Source organism: Ischnura elegans, chromosome 1, assembly GCF_921293095.1.
Source record: "Ischnura elegans chromosome 1, ioIscEleg1.1, whole genome shotgun sequence".
NCBI lineage: Eukaryota > Metazoa > Arthropoda > Insecta > Odonata > Coenagrionidae > Ischnura > Ischnura elegans.
The window spans coordinates 39,350,550-39,368,884 of NC_060246.1; the positions used below are offsets into that span (position 1 = coordinate 39,350,550).

Consider the following 18,335-nt stretch of genomic DNA (forward strand, 5'->3'; position numbering starts at 1 on the left):
TATTTAGTCTGAATGAGTATGTTATTTCGTGTGAATGTGGAATATTATATGATGTGTGTTAGGTATGCTATTTCGAGTGAATGATGTATGTTAATTCGTGGAATGAGCTATGTTTTTTGTGTGAATGAAGTATGTTTTTCGCGTGAATGTGGAATGTTTTATCATGTGAATGTTGTAAGCTCTATCGTGTGAATGAGGTATATTTTTTTCGAATGAATAAGGGTATATTATGTAGTCTGAATGATGGTATGATATTTGGTGTGAATGAGATATTAATGTGAGTGAGATTATTAGTTCGTAATTTCAGTTTGAGCGAGTTTGTGTTATTGAGTGTGAATGAGAGGGGATTGTTTATTATAAATAAGCGTTTATTATCGATATATGTGTCTGAATGATGGTGTGATGTTTATATTTCGAATGACCTTGTGTTACGTAATGTGTGAATGAAGGTTTAATATATTTGGAGTGAATGAAAGTGCCATTTAGTTTTCATTGGAGGAAGCCATTTTCTGTTATGGCTAAAGTAGAGCTTTTTTTTTTTAATCGTAGAACTTGGGTAGCGTAGATAGTAGATGGTAGAGTAGTGCATGTCCCCCCTCAAATCCAACTGCGTCCTCAACGTGGAGAGAGGATGTAACAGCGGACAGTCATGTTTCAACGAGGTTACCATGGTGATTTCAAACAAACTTTCGAAATTTTGCTCGGCAGTTTTTCCTGCTAATTTTTCTTTCACAGAACTTGCCGAATTCTTTGATTGTTTGCAAACTACATTGATGGTTTCAAAATGTAAAAAGCGGTTATCTAGTTTCTATACGCATGACTTTCCGGTGGCTAATGCAGTCGGTGACTTTTGTATCGGAGTGTGTACGCATTCATTTCTATTGTTCACAATTTTAACTGTTTCAGTTTTTTTTTATGTCAATTTAATTTCATTCGATTAATAATTTCTTTTTCCTCTTGTTAAATTAGCCCGTCACTTAATGTACTTCAATTCAATGTCAAACCATTTTTTTAATGTAAACCTTGAAAATTCCAGTGCAATTGTATGATTTACTAATATTTCACTTTGAGAGTTTCTTTACTTCGTTCGCTTCGGCGAAAAAAACTTAAAACTACTCATTTATACCATGTAAGTCTTACAGAAGCATTGCATGTATATTTTTGTGTTTGATTTTACATCATATTATCTTCAATTAAACCTAATAAAACAGCCATAATTTATTGTAGTAATCATCCACTTAAATCATGGGTTTAATTGAGTAATAAATAATTAAAAATTGTCTACTTTTAACTGATTATGCTCGCCGACAAAAACCAATGTACTTGATATCATTCAATAGTCAGTGTTGCCTTGTTTTTATCAATATAATTCAATTATGCGCCAATATCTAATTAAAAAATTTGTATTTATGCATGTATAACAAGGGAGAAAAAAATAATTTTTAAAAATCCATTTTCTAAATCTGCTCGGCGGAAAAATTGTTTTTTTTATATTTTTCTGTTAATGCTTAGGTCTTGTTATTTCCAATAAAATATATGTATAATGTGTGCTTCTATGTATAAATTACAAAATCTGCCTATTTTATTTGTTTGAGTGAGAAATAAGTATTCTAAAGTACATATTATATTTTATAATTTACGGAAACGTTTTCTAATTGTTTAATTTGTAGAAATGGTAAATTTCATTGTATTTTACTTTTTCTATCGAACACATTTTTTTATGTATCTCTTTGAAATAAATTTAAAAAGTTCGTATTTTTATTTTGCACAATATAGCCTCAACCAATGTAGATTTTTCTTAAGGGTTTGCTATGAATGTAATTAATGTAGTGTGAATGTGAATGTACGAAAGTTTGGACCATGACATTGTATTTGTTAGTACGAATCAGAGTATGTAATTTATAGTGAGGATAGTGTTGCTATGTATGAATTAGAATGTATGGTTTATTGTGAATCACTGCATTTAAATGATTGACATGATATTTTATATTTTAGTGTATGCAATCTAGGGCGATGTGTTCTATTAATTAGTGTGAATGAGATTACATTAAATGTGGAAGAGTGTACGTAGGTTAGTGAGATCAGAGTATATATATTTTTAGTGTGAATACGAGCACGAAATTTAGTGCGATGATACTGTTTTTATTATGAATTATAGTGTATATTAAAGTGTGAACGCAATTTGGAAGATGATGTTATATATTTATTGGTTTGAATGAGTGTACTTAATTTAGTGTGATGTGAACAAGTTTTATAGTTTGGTTGAGGGTATATGGTATTTAAGTTATAGGAGTTATATTTTTGTGTGCCTGAGAGTATATAATTAAGTCTGAACGAGAGTATTTAATTTAGTGTCATGAGTGCTTTTAAGTACGAAAGAAACGCTATAATTAAGTGTGAATGAGTTTGCATGAGATAGTGACTGTTTTTGTGTGGATTATGGCATGTGTGATTTAGTGTTAACGGGGAAGTTGTCCTTGCTATCATTAAATGCAAGTACTAAGGTCTGGAGTACACATTAAGTAATGGACAGAATTAATGAGGTAAGGGAAAGAAACTAAGGTTATTACTCAAAATCTTGGAAATCGTCCTATGATGCAGGTGATCTGAAATTAGTCTACCATTAAAATTTATAGCAAAATAATTTATACCAAAAAATTAATAGTTTTGACTTGACTTATGGTTTACTTTACCTGACTCAGATGAGATCACAATCCGGACCCCTGCTACACGGATATTTTTGATAGTATTAGTCACTTAAATCAGTTATTAGCACATATCAGCTTCAGTATTTAGCACGCAGGCCAATTTCAGTTCACTGTGTAGCTAATGGATTCGAGCCATAAGGACGGCCAATTGAATTACTCAATCCTCCGTCCAACAATAGGGTAGTTTCCTTCATCAAAGAAAACGAAATAAAGGCATTGATTGCGATTCGTTACCCACCATTAGTGCATTCATTATATATTAATCATTTGGTTTTAGAAATCCCAGTTTAAACGAATGACAATGGTAAATTTTAACCTCATTTGAAAAAGGCCAGATTGGCGACCTTGCGATGCCACTCCACGTAACGTCACAGGGACCTAGTTTCTATGCGAGTAGATAGGAGTTTTACATCGTCTGAGATTACCAATGCATGCATGAGACACAGAGCTCAGGGAAACGTCTTACTAATCACCTATTAAAACTGCCTAAGGTCGGAAAGTTTCCTTCGTTTGATAAGGTATTAATAATCCTTATTTTAGCCTAGCGCTATATGGTAGCTGGGTACTCTGCTACCTGCTAGCATCCTGCTTCCTATCAGGGCTCAAAGTCTCGCCCCAAGGTCACCTCACTTGCGGCAGCGGGAACCAGAATGACGTCTCACGGGCTTTTCCCAGCATTCATACTTTGCCGTCGCGTTTTCGCGCGCTTGAAAATTTTCACTTTTCATTTAATCGCAAAAAATAGATATCGTCGTTTAAAAATCTAAAAGCGTGAAATGCGTGCTCCAGGAGTAATAATCTTTCGATTTGGGCAATAAAAAAATAATAGGAAACCACCCTATTGTTCAAGAAAAGCCACTTTTTTGCTCATGTTTGCTCCCATACTTCATTCAAGTTTGTACCTCCTTTTCTACAGAAGTGGGAACCTCACTTGTATTAAGGCCTGTTTACAAAGTACATTAACCCGTACAAGTGAATGTCTGTTTGCGTGAATGGACCAGAAGAGAACGTGTACGAATGCAAGAACCAAATTAGAAGAGATTATATTTCTGCTCCTGCATTCACACAAGTTGGGTGCCTATAACATGGTGCATTTTCGTGTAAATTGATGCATTCATACATTTAGACAATGACTCCTACGAGTTAATATACAGTGTAAACATGCCTTCAGGAAGAATGTGTATCAATAGATTCGAATTATCTTCATCAACCTCCTCGTTACCATTTCTGGGGATTACATGGTACATTTGCACCTCCTTGGGCTCTTCATGCTCCTGATGGAGCTCTAGAATTTTTCTCTTCCTAGTTACGGGGCGGTCTGGAGAGACTGGAATGTTCTAACCCTAGCATTCATACTGTTGTTTCTATCTTCGAAGGGCCTCACGTCATTTTCCAGTACATGTATTTTTCTGTATCCTCTTCCAACTGTAAGGCATTAGTGAATATTTTACTAAAGACACAAATCAATACCTAAATGATAACGATTGGTGATAAAGGTTGTCTAACATGTGAAGGAATCTATTTGGTGTAAATTCTTGCAACAATATGCAAAAAATGGTATTAATATCCGGAAGGGGACGTCCTATGGATATCGGATTTTGGGACTTATGGATATCCGACGGATGTCCGAGGGATATCGCCGGATTTTCATCAGGGCTTTGGCACAGGGCGGGCGAACTGTTGACAGCGTGCGACACAACAGTGACGGGCGTTTTCCTGAACTAACGCTATCGTTTCGTAAGATTATTTTTGATTAATAAATATTATTGCGTAAAAAATTATTTCATAACTTGTGTAATATCACTCAGTTGGTATCTTTAATAATAAATAGGAAATATGAAATATGTGTGCTTCCTCTGTCTCACCCATTGACCAATCATGAATCGGCCAATGAAATTTCGTCTCCTCATTTCGAAAGTTTTGATCGTTAGGAAAACATCTACTTACTGTGGACCGGTTAGATCTTGTGTTCTCGCGATGTACGGTTTTAGGCGTTGTTTGTATATAGTTGTTGATTCTATTTTAACTTAATTCTCTCTACATCAAGTTTTCAAGCCTGCGTGTGGTGTGTGAAGTGGTTGACAACGTTATATTTTCGAAAAAGTCACGTATATTCAGCCCATTAACGCTTGTATAGTGATCTTGATTTTGCTTACGAATTTTTGTTTTTCAACAATCTCATATTCAGTGCAGTGAAGTGGCCACTGGTAAAGGAATTTTCTTTGTGGTGTTCTTATCCCGTAATTTGTGATGACACTGAGGAATTATAGTTCGCTGTGTGTGTGGGTACGAGGACTTATGCGTACACAAGTGAGGCATAGAGAGATTCTTGTCAGGCTTTCGCCATCCTGTGTATAGTGTTTATTTATATACTAATTCAATTCATTGTATTTGGCAGGTGAGTGACTTTTATGTGAACTTTTATGAAATAAATGGGCATTTGCTTTGCACATGTTGTGATTTTATTTAAATGATATCCCGCATAGTATCCCTACCGCATGCAACACGCAAAGCAAGAATAAAAGTGGAATGGGTACGGTAGGGGAGGGTGCTAGTTTACGGAAAACGCCCGCAGAATGCGCTGTAGTGGCCCCAGCCGCGTCGTCCGCTACGCTACGCTGTCTACACTTTTTAACATTGTGTGTCACGACTGTGATTTTCATCGGATATCCATGGCCCATCCGCAGCGTCCGCATTGGATATCCGTCGGACATCCGTTGGATGTCCATGTGTTGTTAGGGGAGGTTAACACGCCACTGACAATTTTTACACTACTGTTAGACATTTATCGATAGCGTAATAGCTTTTCTCACAATTCAATCACGATGAAACACTGATAACTCTTAGCCGACATTTTTCAACCTTGTCAAACTTTGAGCATTACAACCACTGGCACTGTGATTATTAGCAGTAGCTTAACGGGAGATGTCACGTTGAAAATAACACTATTTTGGCACAAAAATGTTCCTAGATTTCTCCAATCAGCGAGCAAAAGTTGCATTGACTGGAACTCACCCCATAATACAAGCACAGACAGTCCTAAACGACGAATTCTCCGGTACCTACGAATAAACGGATGAAGTTATTGTATATAAAAGCATAGCGGACATTAGTAAACAGAAAAATCGTTCTAATTACATACTTAAATGAATGATATGCCGTCGATGACATCAACTTACAATTAACGTATCCCCCTTCCAACGGCCGTGGCTCAGACTCCTACATCGATGTTATTTAGGTATTGTAAAATTTTTGGTTCAACTGCTCCAGTTTTATATTTTATGCCCTTACTCAGATATTAATATTATAAATAATGCAAAATATGAGGGCTTCCAAGCCTCTATCGTCGGATATTTATCTTTAAATAGAAAATAATCAACACGTCTAACAAACGAAGCTCTCACAACTGCTGGCAACTATTACAAACAATCACAACAATAGCTTCGAGCGATGTTTAGGCACCTTCGACGTCATCGAGGCTCCGTCGGCAGTGGCTTTGGGAGTGAGGGAGTTTTTCCCGCGCTTTAAAATTCGTTATATTTATCATTGAATATCTCGCGAAGGAAAACTCAGATACCATGCGGTTTTCTTTGTTGTTTTCAGAAAATAATTTTCTGTCCGCCTGTGAAATAAAAAAAATTCATGCAAGTTTCCCATTACTTCCATGTTGTGTTTAAAGAGGTTCTCTCACCTCAATTTGAACATGAACATTCCAATTAAATTTGTACATAAGACCCTGCCTTTTTTTTCTACATTTTAAAATTAGAAACGCGCCTATCCCTCTGTGGTCCTGCATTGAAAAGAGCGGGATAAGCCCGCTGGGAGCGGGCGCAGCACGCTCGTTAATCTTCATTACTCATAAGAAAAATTCATCATGCATCTTATTTTATCAGTTCCAACAGATGCATAGATTAGGACACAAATTGGAGCTTATAGCATTTCAAAATTGGCTATGACTGGGACTGATTCAGGGGAATTTTTACAAAAAAAAAGCCAAAATATGTAGGCTCCAAGGAAGGAGAGACAACGCGATGATCGGAATTTCATATAAATCCATAGTTCCTAATATTGCGCAGCCTTCAACGAGTTATGCTGTAAACGACACTGCATTTCTGAATAGCCGTTCGATAATATTTGAACTGGAGATTTCATATAAAGGACGACTGACCATTGCTTTTTGGTCATTTGCGCCATGGCGAAGGGTCGGGAAGGAAGAGCGGGGAGAAACTTACTGCCCGCATTAGCCTGCTAGTTACAAAAGGCACCAAAAGGAACACAGCTTAACGTCCCGTCAGGTCCACGAGGTGGGAAGTTAACGCTCTAGCCACTATAATAACCGGAACCTCATCCTTACTTTTTACCCACAGTTGGTAAATATTATCAATCCAAGTAAAGGTTGATACAAGAGAATTATCAAAGAAATAGACAACAATGTTACATTACCTACGGTTGTGCTTCGTTGTTTTCTGGCCATTGTGAACATTTTGATGACCTCGTTACGGAAATTCCTTTCCTAGGAGAATATAACCGATTGACTTGTTTTTCTCACGTTACGTAACGAAGTCTCATTTGATGTCTCGAAATCATTCTTGCTCTCGGCAAAAAATAAACCAACATGAAATTCTTTTCTTTCTCTTCTCAAGATAAACTACTCGTTGATAAACCAGCGACCTCTGGATAAACCCGAATAACCGATAAAGGATTAAATCGATCATATACTGTATACACGTTTAGCAAACATTCTAATCACGCGGCTTTCCCATGATTTGACGAGCGGCCATTCGACCAATTTTGAAAACAAGACGGATGATCCGTCGCAGTGCCAGTGGCGAATCAATTTTTTATTATTTCGTTAGAGTACTCTAAAGAACATAGTGGAACAGAGGCGTCGAAACTCTCATAGGTCAAAGGGGAACAGCATTGAAAAGGGCCCAGCTCCTAAGAAGCCTCGAAGGCCTAAAATAGACTTTTTTAAGCAGAAAAATTGAATGGTTATGCATATTTTCCCTTCGCCGAATGAGGAAAAATCATTTGAGCAAATTTTCATTATTTTTTCTTTCTTTGAACAGTATATTTCCACAAAGTTTCCGTTTTAATGCGATTCAATTAGGATTTTCCGAAATCACTCTTCTTCAGGAAAAGGAATCACTCTTCTTCGTCAAATGTAAGATAAGGACTGACGAATTTGTCTCTGCTCGCATCACGAGGATATATACTGATTATTTATTCGAGTGTCACGGTTATGAAGACTTTTGAGGGTGTAAGTATTCATTAAATCAATCATACATGCTGAGTGAACTCCTTGCACTTTCTCGAAATGATTATTTAACTGCTGTCTTCACAACTTTTTATGAAACTATGGTGTCGAAGACAAGTATTCACACATTCTTTTGCCACTGATTTATAATTAAATTCATCCAAAAGAGGATCTTGCAGAAGTAATTTGCAATAAAAGCATTATAAAAAACTAATTAAGTGAGAAAATGCGAAACCTAATTCCGTTGAAGCCGATGAGAAAAAACAAACATTGCGGACGTAAAATTTTGTTTCGGCCTTTATCAATCAATCGGATCTGATGACTACACAATCAACAAAAGTTTATCACAAACAATGAGGGAGATTAATCTCCGGATCTTAACGCCGATAACCTCTCGCGCAAATCCTAAATGATAAGGCATGGAGGTTATAGGACTGGGTGTTGCGAAAATAATGTTTGAGATGGGAAAATCCTTCGGCAATGATAAATAATCTCTTTAGAGGATACTTGGGTTTAATCTGCGGCCCGATTAACTCTGAGTGTACATAAAATTGTAGGTTATAAAAAGAAAATACGTAAGAAAGGTGCTTAGTACATTTTCAGCCATGAATCAGAAAGGATTCTCCATCTGCCTCGTGGCAGTGCTGTGCATTCTCGGTATCCACACTGCATTGGCAGACATCCCTGTACACTGTCTCTATGAAGACGTCGTAGGTAAATGGGAACTGCACGAAGGACCTCGAGATGGAAGCAATGACATCGCCTGTGATAGCTCATGTAAGTAATCACTTTGAATTTTAAGTTAGAGAAATTGGTCCGCGGTAATACGACAATGCCATCATAATCACACAATTTATTTCCTACCACTCCGTGAAGAATATCTGGAAAGCATATTTTATCAAGGTATATTGAAAAATGCCCGTATCTGAACAATGGAAATAAAGAGGAAAACTTTCACAGGCTGAAGCACTAGACGACCATAAAAACTCTCTGAATTTCGAAGGACTCATTTTTTTGCTATACAAGGAAAATTAGTCTGCAGGTTGAATGGGTCGAAAATCAAATTGCAACAGTTGCAATGGTAACCAATTCTATAGTACTGTTGCCATATAACTGACCCCGTACGGTCTAAAGTCCATATTTTTCCAATGAAATGTATACTTTATTAAAATATGTGGAAAATAAACCTCTCAAGATTGTTTTCACAGGAATATATATCATAGCCTTAAGCTTCAATTTTTGGCAATCCTTTTTATTTTACGAGCAATCGATAAGATATGTCTCCAGAAATAAAATTTAGAGGATGGATTTGATACGTGTATTTAACAAGTAGAGACATGATCGAGTTATGGTTATTTATAAGTAAATAAAAGTCAATGATTTCTTTCGCTAGAAGGATGAACATGATTTATCAGAAAAAAGTTACCAAAGGTGCGAAAAGAAGTCCTTAATCAATCCAATAATTCCACATGATATCGTATGAGACTTTTCTTAAAAACTGCTCTTTGAAGATGAGAATGCAGACATTGACAGAAGTTGTTTCACTCATTAAAATTCCAAATACGCGGTTAAAATGCAGTCGTGAGTTGCAAAATCACACATCATTTCATCTCTGACATCTGTATGCATAATTAATGAAATTCAAATAATCATAACAAAAACTCAGATAAGAAACTGTAATTTTTCTCGTAGAACTAATATTTTAGCAAAAACGTGAAGAAATTACGCTTTTTTTTTAATACTATTTGAATGACAATGAAACCAAATGAAAATTTTATTTTTACGCTCTTACAACTCATCCCATATATTTTTTGTGGTACACAAATAGCGGAAATTAAAACCATCTAATTTAAGAAAGCTATTATCATCGGAGTAGAACTTAGGATGATGAGAATTAACTCAATATTTGATAAATATGCAGATTGAAAGATGATACGCGCAAAATTTAACTAGCTTAACTTGCAAAAGAGATAAATATTAAATGGCCCTCAACTTACATGGATCATAAACGTGATTCGTACCACACATTTCTCCAACCATGACAAAGATATTTTTTAGGGATACCTCTTCATTTTATGGGGAGAGGTTTGGAATTATTTTCAAGTCAAGGTTATATTAATTTTTTCCAAAAATTCCATTCTCTAAATGATGGTAATCTTTTCTCCAGTTAATCCATTTAGTGGATTTACTATACATTAAACAACTATAGTTCGACGTATACCTACGTTCATTAAAAATTGAGGCAATATGCAGAAAAAAATAATTTGAAGCAGCAAACATTTTTGCTTTCAAAACTCTTGCCAAGGCTCAGTCAATTACGCTTAGTTGTACGTTCAAAATATCAGCTCAATATCCTTTTTCTCGCCGCTTGATTGAAACCACTAAAGAGTTCACATTTAAATAACCATAAAAACTATAATTATGACTTCAATAATTTTTTTCATGAGAACTCGACAGATTATTTTATTTCAATTTTTCTCGATCTTCTTTCAGTCACCACTGATAACTTCGCCGTGGTTGATTTACAAGAACCAAATGTTGCCGTCGATCAGTATGGCAATGTAGGAACTTGGACACTCATCTATGATGAAGGATTCGAAGTGATTGTCAATGGACGTAAATACTTCGCTTTCTTTGCTTATGAAGTAAGTATATTCAGGGATCAATGAAATTTTGTATGTTAACAGTGGCGTATCCAGGAATTTCGTTCGGGGAAGGGGGGTCCAAAACCAGAGGGGAAAATTTTTGAAAAACAGGCTTCTAAGTAATGACTTTTTAACTAATTTTAACACTTTTCATAATCGAAAAAACTTCACTTGTTGAAGAAATATTTTGTAAATTCATGATTTAAAAAAATATTTTGTCCCTTTTTATGCAGGAATATAATTGCGTTTATATATTTCGTGGGGGTCCGGACCTCTTGGACCCCCCTGGCTGAGCCACTGTATGTTCATTAGATAATTGCTGCAGCAAAATTAACCAAGAGCGTATTATGAAATTGCGATTTATGCGAAATTACTCTGCATTGAAGTAGTTTATGTCTCCATAACGCGCTGATTGTGAGTGAAAAAAAACATTAAGAGGTAGGAGTTCTTTTATTGTTAAGGGATACAATCTTGAAGGTCAAAGCCATTGTTTTCTAAAGAAAAATCTCCCAGAAAATCAGACAGTTTTGGGACAACAAATGCCTGACCTGTCTTAACCGCATTCGCTTCTAACACATCGAGAAAAACTTGGAATTCTTTCATAAGAGCAGTTACAGGTAGTGGCGCAGCGAGGGGGGGGGGGGGTTTGGGGGGGTAAACCCCCCCCCCCCCCAGAGCTCAGAGAAGGTTTTAAGTTCCATTCCATTTTACATAATGGATTAGTATTACTTATAGAATAGTGTTAGGATTAATCAAATATCCCTCAGAAAGCCATAAAACTCGCCATTTTGAGCCATTAATCTTAAAAAAATTTCTGGAGGCGGGCCCCCGCACCTCCCGCTTACCCTTGCGGGTATGCAATACCCCCACACCCCTAAGTATTATTTGCGCCTAAAAGCCCCCTAGCCTCAATGCCTAGCTGCGCCCCTAGTCACAGGAACTAATTGAATCATTTCTTACAGGAAAGCGGTGGTAACACGGTGAGCCACTGCGAAAAGACATCCGTTGGATGGTCCCACGACGTCTTGACGCGCAATTGGGCCTGCTATTACGGAATGAAACAGATGTCGAGTACCCCGAGGATATCAAAGTCGAACGTTTTCCCAGACTATAAGGTGACTTTTTATCGATGATTCACAATAATGTCATTTTGAATTGTACCCATTAAATTTCCTACACAGCCAAGAAATTTTTACAGCAGCCTTACCATTTCTTTTCCGTGCTGATAACAAACTTCATTTCCCGTACAGGATGCAGTATATCGTGCAGATGCTGATTTGGTTCATAGAATTAATGCCGCTGGCACGACGTGGAAAGCCAAACTTTACACAGAGCATGAGGGCCTACCTTTCGAAAAATTTCTGCAGAAAATGGGTGGTTCGCCGTAAGTTGGATAATGATACAAAAATTGGGATTCATTAAGTTCTATCAACTACAAATAATAACTAACCGTGCAGCTTTTCTACGCTTTACAATAATAATATTAATAATGAAGCTTATAATTATTTTCATTACTTGAAAAGAAACCTTTTTCTTGATGCAGTTGTCACTTAGAAGAATTCGTAATTCTTACATTAACATCGTCATTATTGACAATTATTCTTACTCCTTAATGAGTGCAAAATACACAGAAACGTAAAAAACGCTATTGTAATCCATAAAATAAATCATTATTGCAATGTGATTGCACATATTTTTACAATGAACATGCCATAGTTCACATTTTATTACATTATTACACCCATATCTATACTCCAGATCTCAATTCGCACTGCCTCATCCTGCTCCAGTAACACCAGAGATTAAACGCAAAGCGTTGGAATTGCCAGAGAGTTTTGACTGGAGGAACGTCAGTGGAGTTAATTATGTGTCCCCAGTGAGGTAAACATATACCAAATTTCTTTTTCAATTAAACAATTACGGTTTTTTTACATTTATTTGAGATTATTCTAAAAAGCCTTCATTCTACTCTTTTACAAGAATTCAAGGAGGTCATTATTACAAATCTGACAAAATATCATGAATTATTCCATGTACGGGCTTAATTGAAGGTCGTATTTGGACATATACAGCTATTGTTTTAGCACAACGTGATTGGGGCTGCGAATATTGCCAACAGAATTAACCTACCTCATTTATTTATAGGAATCAGCAGCAGTGTGGAAGTTGTTTTGCATTTGCTTCTGCAGCTCAATTAGAATCCAGAATTAGGATTCGCACAAACAATGAGATGCAACCTGTTTTCTCACCTCAAGATGTTGTGAGCTGCACCAAATACGCACAGGGATGTGCGGGTGGTTTTCCATACCTGATTGCTGGGAAGTATGCTCAGGTACAATTTGTTTCTTTGCATATCCATTGAAAATGATGCGAATAAAAAATGCTACATACAATATTATCGCTATTTTTCACACAATTTAAAATTTTATTGTACTTTTGGCCTATTGCAGTTGTTTGAAGACGTGGGCGAGTAATTATGTTTTAGGGACACTAACTTAAATGCAAAGAAATAGAAAGCTGCCAAAAATTCGGAATAAAAGCGGGTGGGGCAGTAGAATATTTGTTTTCGCTAATCCGCAGAGGAAGGAAACAAGCTTTTGGACTCGACGATCAAAGCCTGAGTCCTAGACGAGCGTATCGTCAAGTAAGCGGGAGTACTAGACGATACGACGAGTCTTATCGTCTAGGACTCCGCTTGAGAACAGCTAATGTCAATTCAAAACAATATGAAGCAGTGAAAGATTTAATTTTATCAAGTACTCATATAATGTAATTACCAAAGCCATGGGTAATATTCTCAATTTATTTCACGATATGAGTTATCGTCAAGGTGAAATATACCTAAGTTTCCCTATGAAATTAAGGAAAGTTGTGTTTCTGCAATTAACTGCGTAATTCTAATGTGCATCATACTAACTGAATGATTTTTATAAAATCGGTTGCCTAAGAATTAAAAGAGAAGTTTCACTTATTGTCAGGGAGTAGCGATTTTTCTTAAATCTAAGATAATTCTAATATCAGTCACATTTTTAACGATGGAAGCAGTTTACAGGCTTAATGAAACTATTAAATCAATGACTCAATGAAAATAAATGGTTTAATCTGAAAAAACATATTAATACGATTCTATTGTTTCGCTAGTGTATTACTGAAGTATATTTAATTTTAACCAAAGGAATTTTCTTGCTTCTAGGACTATGGAATGGTAGAGGAACAGTACAATCCATACCAAGGAATCGACACAGAATGCGTCACTCCTTCTGATGCACCCCGTCATTATGTCGCGGAATATGAATACGTGGGAGGTATGAAAATTAAATTAGTATCTATTCACCACATTTTAAGTATGCAGCTACGATAATTAGAAATTTTCAAAACACCTAAACCAAATAAAAACGCAATGGGGAGGAAATTACTTAACAAAACACCAATAATTGCTTTCGTTGGTATTAATCATATTAATAGCCGAAAATGCTGGCTGAAATAAGACTTTTTCTGATACCCGCAGACAGAGGTGGGAGGGAGGTATTCCCAAGGCTAGGGAAATTTTAAGAATGTAGAGAATTCAAAACAACTCATCCGAACCTCATTTGTTATCCTCGACTACAAGTAGCATAGTATCATAGTATCATAGTAGCATAGTATCACACCACTTTGATGCTGAAGAAAACGTCACAGCCGCTTTCTAAACAATTCTAGCAATTCTATTTTAGCGTTTCTTACCTTTTACATTCGGTAAAACGATAGTAGTTTTCGATTCAATTCAGGCTCCTATAACGAGGAACATCAATTGAATTGGGAAAAATATTTATGCTTTCATACATAAGGATACAGCTTTTAGGTAAAAATGAACAATCTAGATACATTGAAAAGACAGTTCCCCACCAATTTTCCTACCATACCAACGGTTCTCAAACGACTCCGGCCGCTATTACGGAGTGACTTGGCTGTGAAAATTTTTGATCACATTCGTACGTCATTATCAAGTTGGTGCTGGCGAGGAGATGAGGGTGGAAAAGCACACTTGACGTGCAGGTGAAAGATCTCTTCAAAACCCGTCAAGGATAGACCGCCACAACAAGCCAAGGGGATCTTTAGAATTTCGAGGGAAAATGGAGAAAAGAAATCATAGAACATGGGCGAAACCGGCTGATCTATAAAAAAAGATCTCAGAAGATAATTCAAAGCAGTACGACTGGGTCGGACACAAAGACCACGAAAATAAGCATTGTTATGTCCACTGAACTCAACACAACTAAATTACCATTGCTGTACGCCGCGAACGGGGTGTGATGAAGCCACGATAAATCGAGACCAGATTCATTTAAGAAACATGACCGTATACCACATATTTAACATGGGGGAATGCACACATTTCGCGGTAGGGAGTAGTAAATTTAAAAATGCATAAGCTATTGTAAAGGTCCCAAATAATTTACTCTGAACAATGCGATTCGATATGAATTAAATGATCTGATAAAATCAACTCAATATTTGAACATATACCTACTCTCGGAAGCATTGGGTTCCTTGATTAAATAATTGTAACGATTGGTAATTTCTTTTCAGGCTACTACGGAGGATCAAATGAAGAAACTATGATGGTTTCACTGGTAAACAATGGTCCCCTTGTCATTGGATACATGGTATATCCAGACTTTTATAACTATAATGGAGGAGTTTATCAACACACTGGTCTAACTAGCCGACTTAATCCATTCTATGTAAGTTTGATATTTATTTAAGGCTTATTTACGTACAGCAAAACAATTAAATTCAAAAAAGTGAATAATTCTAGAAATTATCGTTCTAAGATATTTCAATAAGATTTCTTCTAGCCTTTAAAATTCTTTTGGAATTTTCAATGCTACTACAATTATTTTCAATCAGACACATAATTTTTCATCTATTAAATTGTCATTTAAATTTTATTTAGTTATAGAAAGGCTATTAGGCTTGTTTTCTAAAAACATTTTTTGCTATATCTTCAAATTCAACAATGTAAATGATGAGGCATAGTCCGTGTTTTAGGTGTATTCAATTGATAATATACTCACCAGCAATTTAATAATCTTCATAATACATATTTCACTTTTTATGTGAAATTATAAATTAAAACTAGCATTAAAAAGGTAAATTAAAGCTAAATAAAAGCTTAATAGAGGATAATGCCTTACTTTGTTGACTAGAATTTCTTTTTTGGTTCTAATAACGAATCTTGATAGAAAAAACTGTGATATCATAATTTAACTGGAAAGGGATTGCTATTCGGAATACTTAAGAGATTAAAGAGGTTAGTGTCAAATTAAACTTTAGAAATAAATATCACAAAAATTCCTTAGTTAAATTAATTGAATTGAAAAGAATATTGTAGAAAATTCAAATATAAATAATACGAGTACTCTCAAAGAATTTGGAAAATTTTATTTAACATTTAATTGTATGATATTTTGAGTTAATGAAAGGAAAAAAAACTTCAAATATTTGAATGTGGTTATTTGCCAAAGTATTGTGGTGTACTAATAAAGATGCTAAAAAATTAAACCTGAAAATTCTCGGTACAGGCTGTCAACCATGCTGTGCTAATTGTTGGCTATGGAACAGAACAAGAGACAGGACTCAAGTACTGGATAGTGAAGAACAGTTGGGGCGATAGCTGGGGTTTGGATGGATACTTCCTGATTCGAAGGGGAACAAATGAATGTGGAGTGGAGTCGCTGGCTGTGGATGCCCACCCTATCCCGTAAATGTTGTAATTTACGTAATCATTTTATTTGTTCTAAAATATCATAAAAATGTGTAAAATGTTATTTATTACTGCATAAATAAATAATATCATAAAAAGTTTTTTATGCATACGAATTTATTTCTTTCGCATTGGAAATATATTTTTTGTTTCCTCAAATGTCCGCTATTCATAATCTGAGATAGAACACTTATCAACGGAAAATGGAGATCATGCTAACAATTATAGACGCTACCTTCCATAGTCTATGAGTCCTCGTTTCTAGAGAACCTTTCCTTTTAGCAGTAACGTTTGTGTTCAAATGATAAATAGCTTAAAATTTCTACAATTCGGTTGGTGTCCCTAAATACCCTGCCTTTTACTTGAGGCTAGGAGTGACTTATGCCTTTAATCCAAACAACCTCCCACGAGATGACTTTACCCTCTTCTCCCCGCCGATCGCCGAACTTCGGTGTCAGAGACTTTCCGCAGAACTATACCCGCAGATATCTATAAAAACCAAACCTTATTACTCCTTTGGATGTACAAGGGCACAAGGAGAAAAACGCTATGTTAGTGGAGTGTCTTGAGTTTAGACCCAGACATCTCATCAAATTAGGATATTCCCGACTACGTGCGAAGGATAAGTTACTAAAACCAATATTCCATGAATTACAACTAGGGCTACTTTAAGGTATAGAATTCTTGACACTGGTACCTGGATGTAGTAACGCCTCATTGTCATGACAGGATTTTATCATTACTTGTGAATACTGTACTGCCATAAAAATGGGAAAAATCCGTGCATAACGTACAAAGTCATTGTCGAACCCCATTGCAAACAACAACAATTGTTTTAAGAACCAACCGGAGAAAGATTTTTCACATCAGTGCGAATGAGAGAAGAGTCGAAAGGGGAAACAGTAACGACTTTTTTTCCGACTTATTATCGAGGTCATGATGAAATAGTATTCTTTAAGTCCACCAAACAATTTTTTATCAAGATTTCGTGGGAGAAATAGGTAATGGAAGATTCTTGTCGAATAAATACGAGTGAGCATGTGGGGATAACTAAAAAACCTGAAGAATATGATCGCAGGCTTTCCCGGAGTATAATATCGTGGAAGGCTACTCGGGATTTTCAGCGGGTCAAGTACTACATCAAGGCTGACGCGTCGCGAAGTTTCAATGCGTCGGCCTTGATGGAGCACTTGACCCCCTGGAAATCCCGAGTAGTCTTTCATGATATAACAACCCTCTCTCTCTACTGAGGAATGTATCCGGGGAGACGAAGAGTAGTGGCGATGACCGGCTTTAGATGGCGATGGCAACGTTGCTTTTTTTCACTTTTGTGGAACGGTAGGTAGCTCTCCACTTCGAGGTAATACGGAAAAAGGAAAATCAGATTGCGTATTCGCTAAAAAAATTTCTGTGACAAATAAGAAACAGATGTAGACTGCATCAGCGTGAAACGTCACTTTGTGTTACTAAATTTAATTTTGCATCTAACAACAGCCTAGGAACGCCGTTCTTATCAGAGAACACAATTTATCAACAAGGCGAAAAAAGCGATTTGCCTTGTCGGAAGAAATGTAAATGGGAGATGTCCATTATGGGCATTTGCTTACAAATTAGCTTTGCGTCGTTCTGAGAATTTGAGAAAAGTGAGGCACGATTTTTCGGCTGGCAAGTTGAATATCACAGTCGCAAGTTTCCGATTACTCAGCCAAAGTGTCGGCTCTTCGCCCATTTCTCCGTCAAAAATGTGGGATGGTAACTAGCAGCCTCTTGATTGTGGCCGGGTACAGAAGACATTTCGCAGGGCCCTAATCGCACCCATTAATAGTTTTTACGCGCTTAGTACTGCTCCTGAAATTGTTCCGGACAATTTCGGAGACAATAGAGCCAATATTGTGCTCACATCTTTTTTATTACATTTTCCAGCGTTACATGCACAAAAATAGTAAGAACCGTGATTGTCGCTTTCCTTTCATCGCTTC

At 36.3% G+C, this 18,335-nt stretch overlaps 1 protein-coding gene across 1 annotated transcript; it reads left to right on the forward strand.

The window, feature by feature from the left end:
* Positions 1 to 8,530: 8,530 nt before the first annotated feature.
* On the forward strand, positions 8,531 to 16,457 carry LOC124159119 (dipeptidyl peptidase 1-like). The gene is made up of 9 exons (XM_046534690.1): positions 8,531 to 8,742; positions 10,459 to 10,610; positions 11,573 to 11,725; positions 11,861 to 11,994; positions 12,369 to 12,491; positions 12,756 to 12,942; positions 13,804 to 13,915; positions 15,180 to 15,334; positions 16,175 to 16,457. The coding sequence occupies exons 1-9, from the start codon at positions 8,571 to 8,573 to the stop codon at positions 16,355 to 16,357; spliced, it is 1,371 nt and encodes a 456-aa protein (XP_046390646.1). The 5' UTR covers positions 8,531 to 8,570; the 3' UTR covers positions 16,358 to 16,457.
* Positions 16,458 to 18,335: the final 1,878 nt, after the last annotated feature.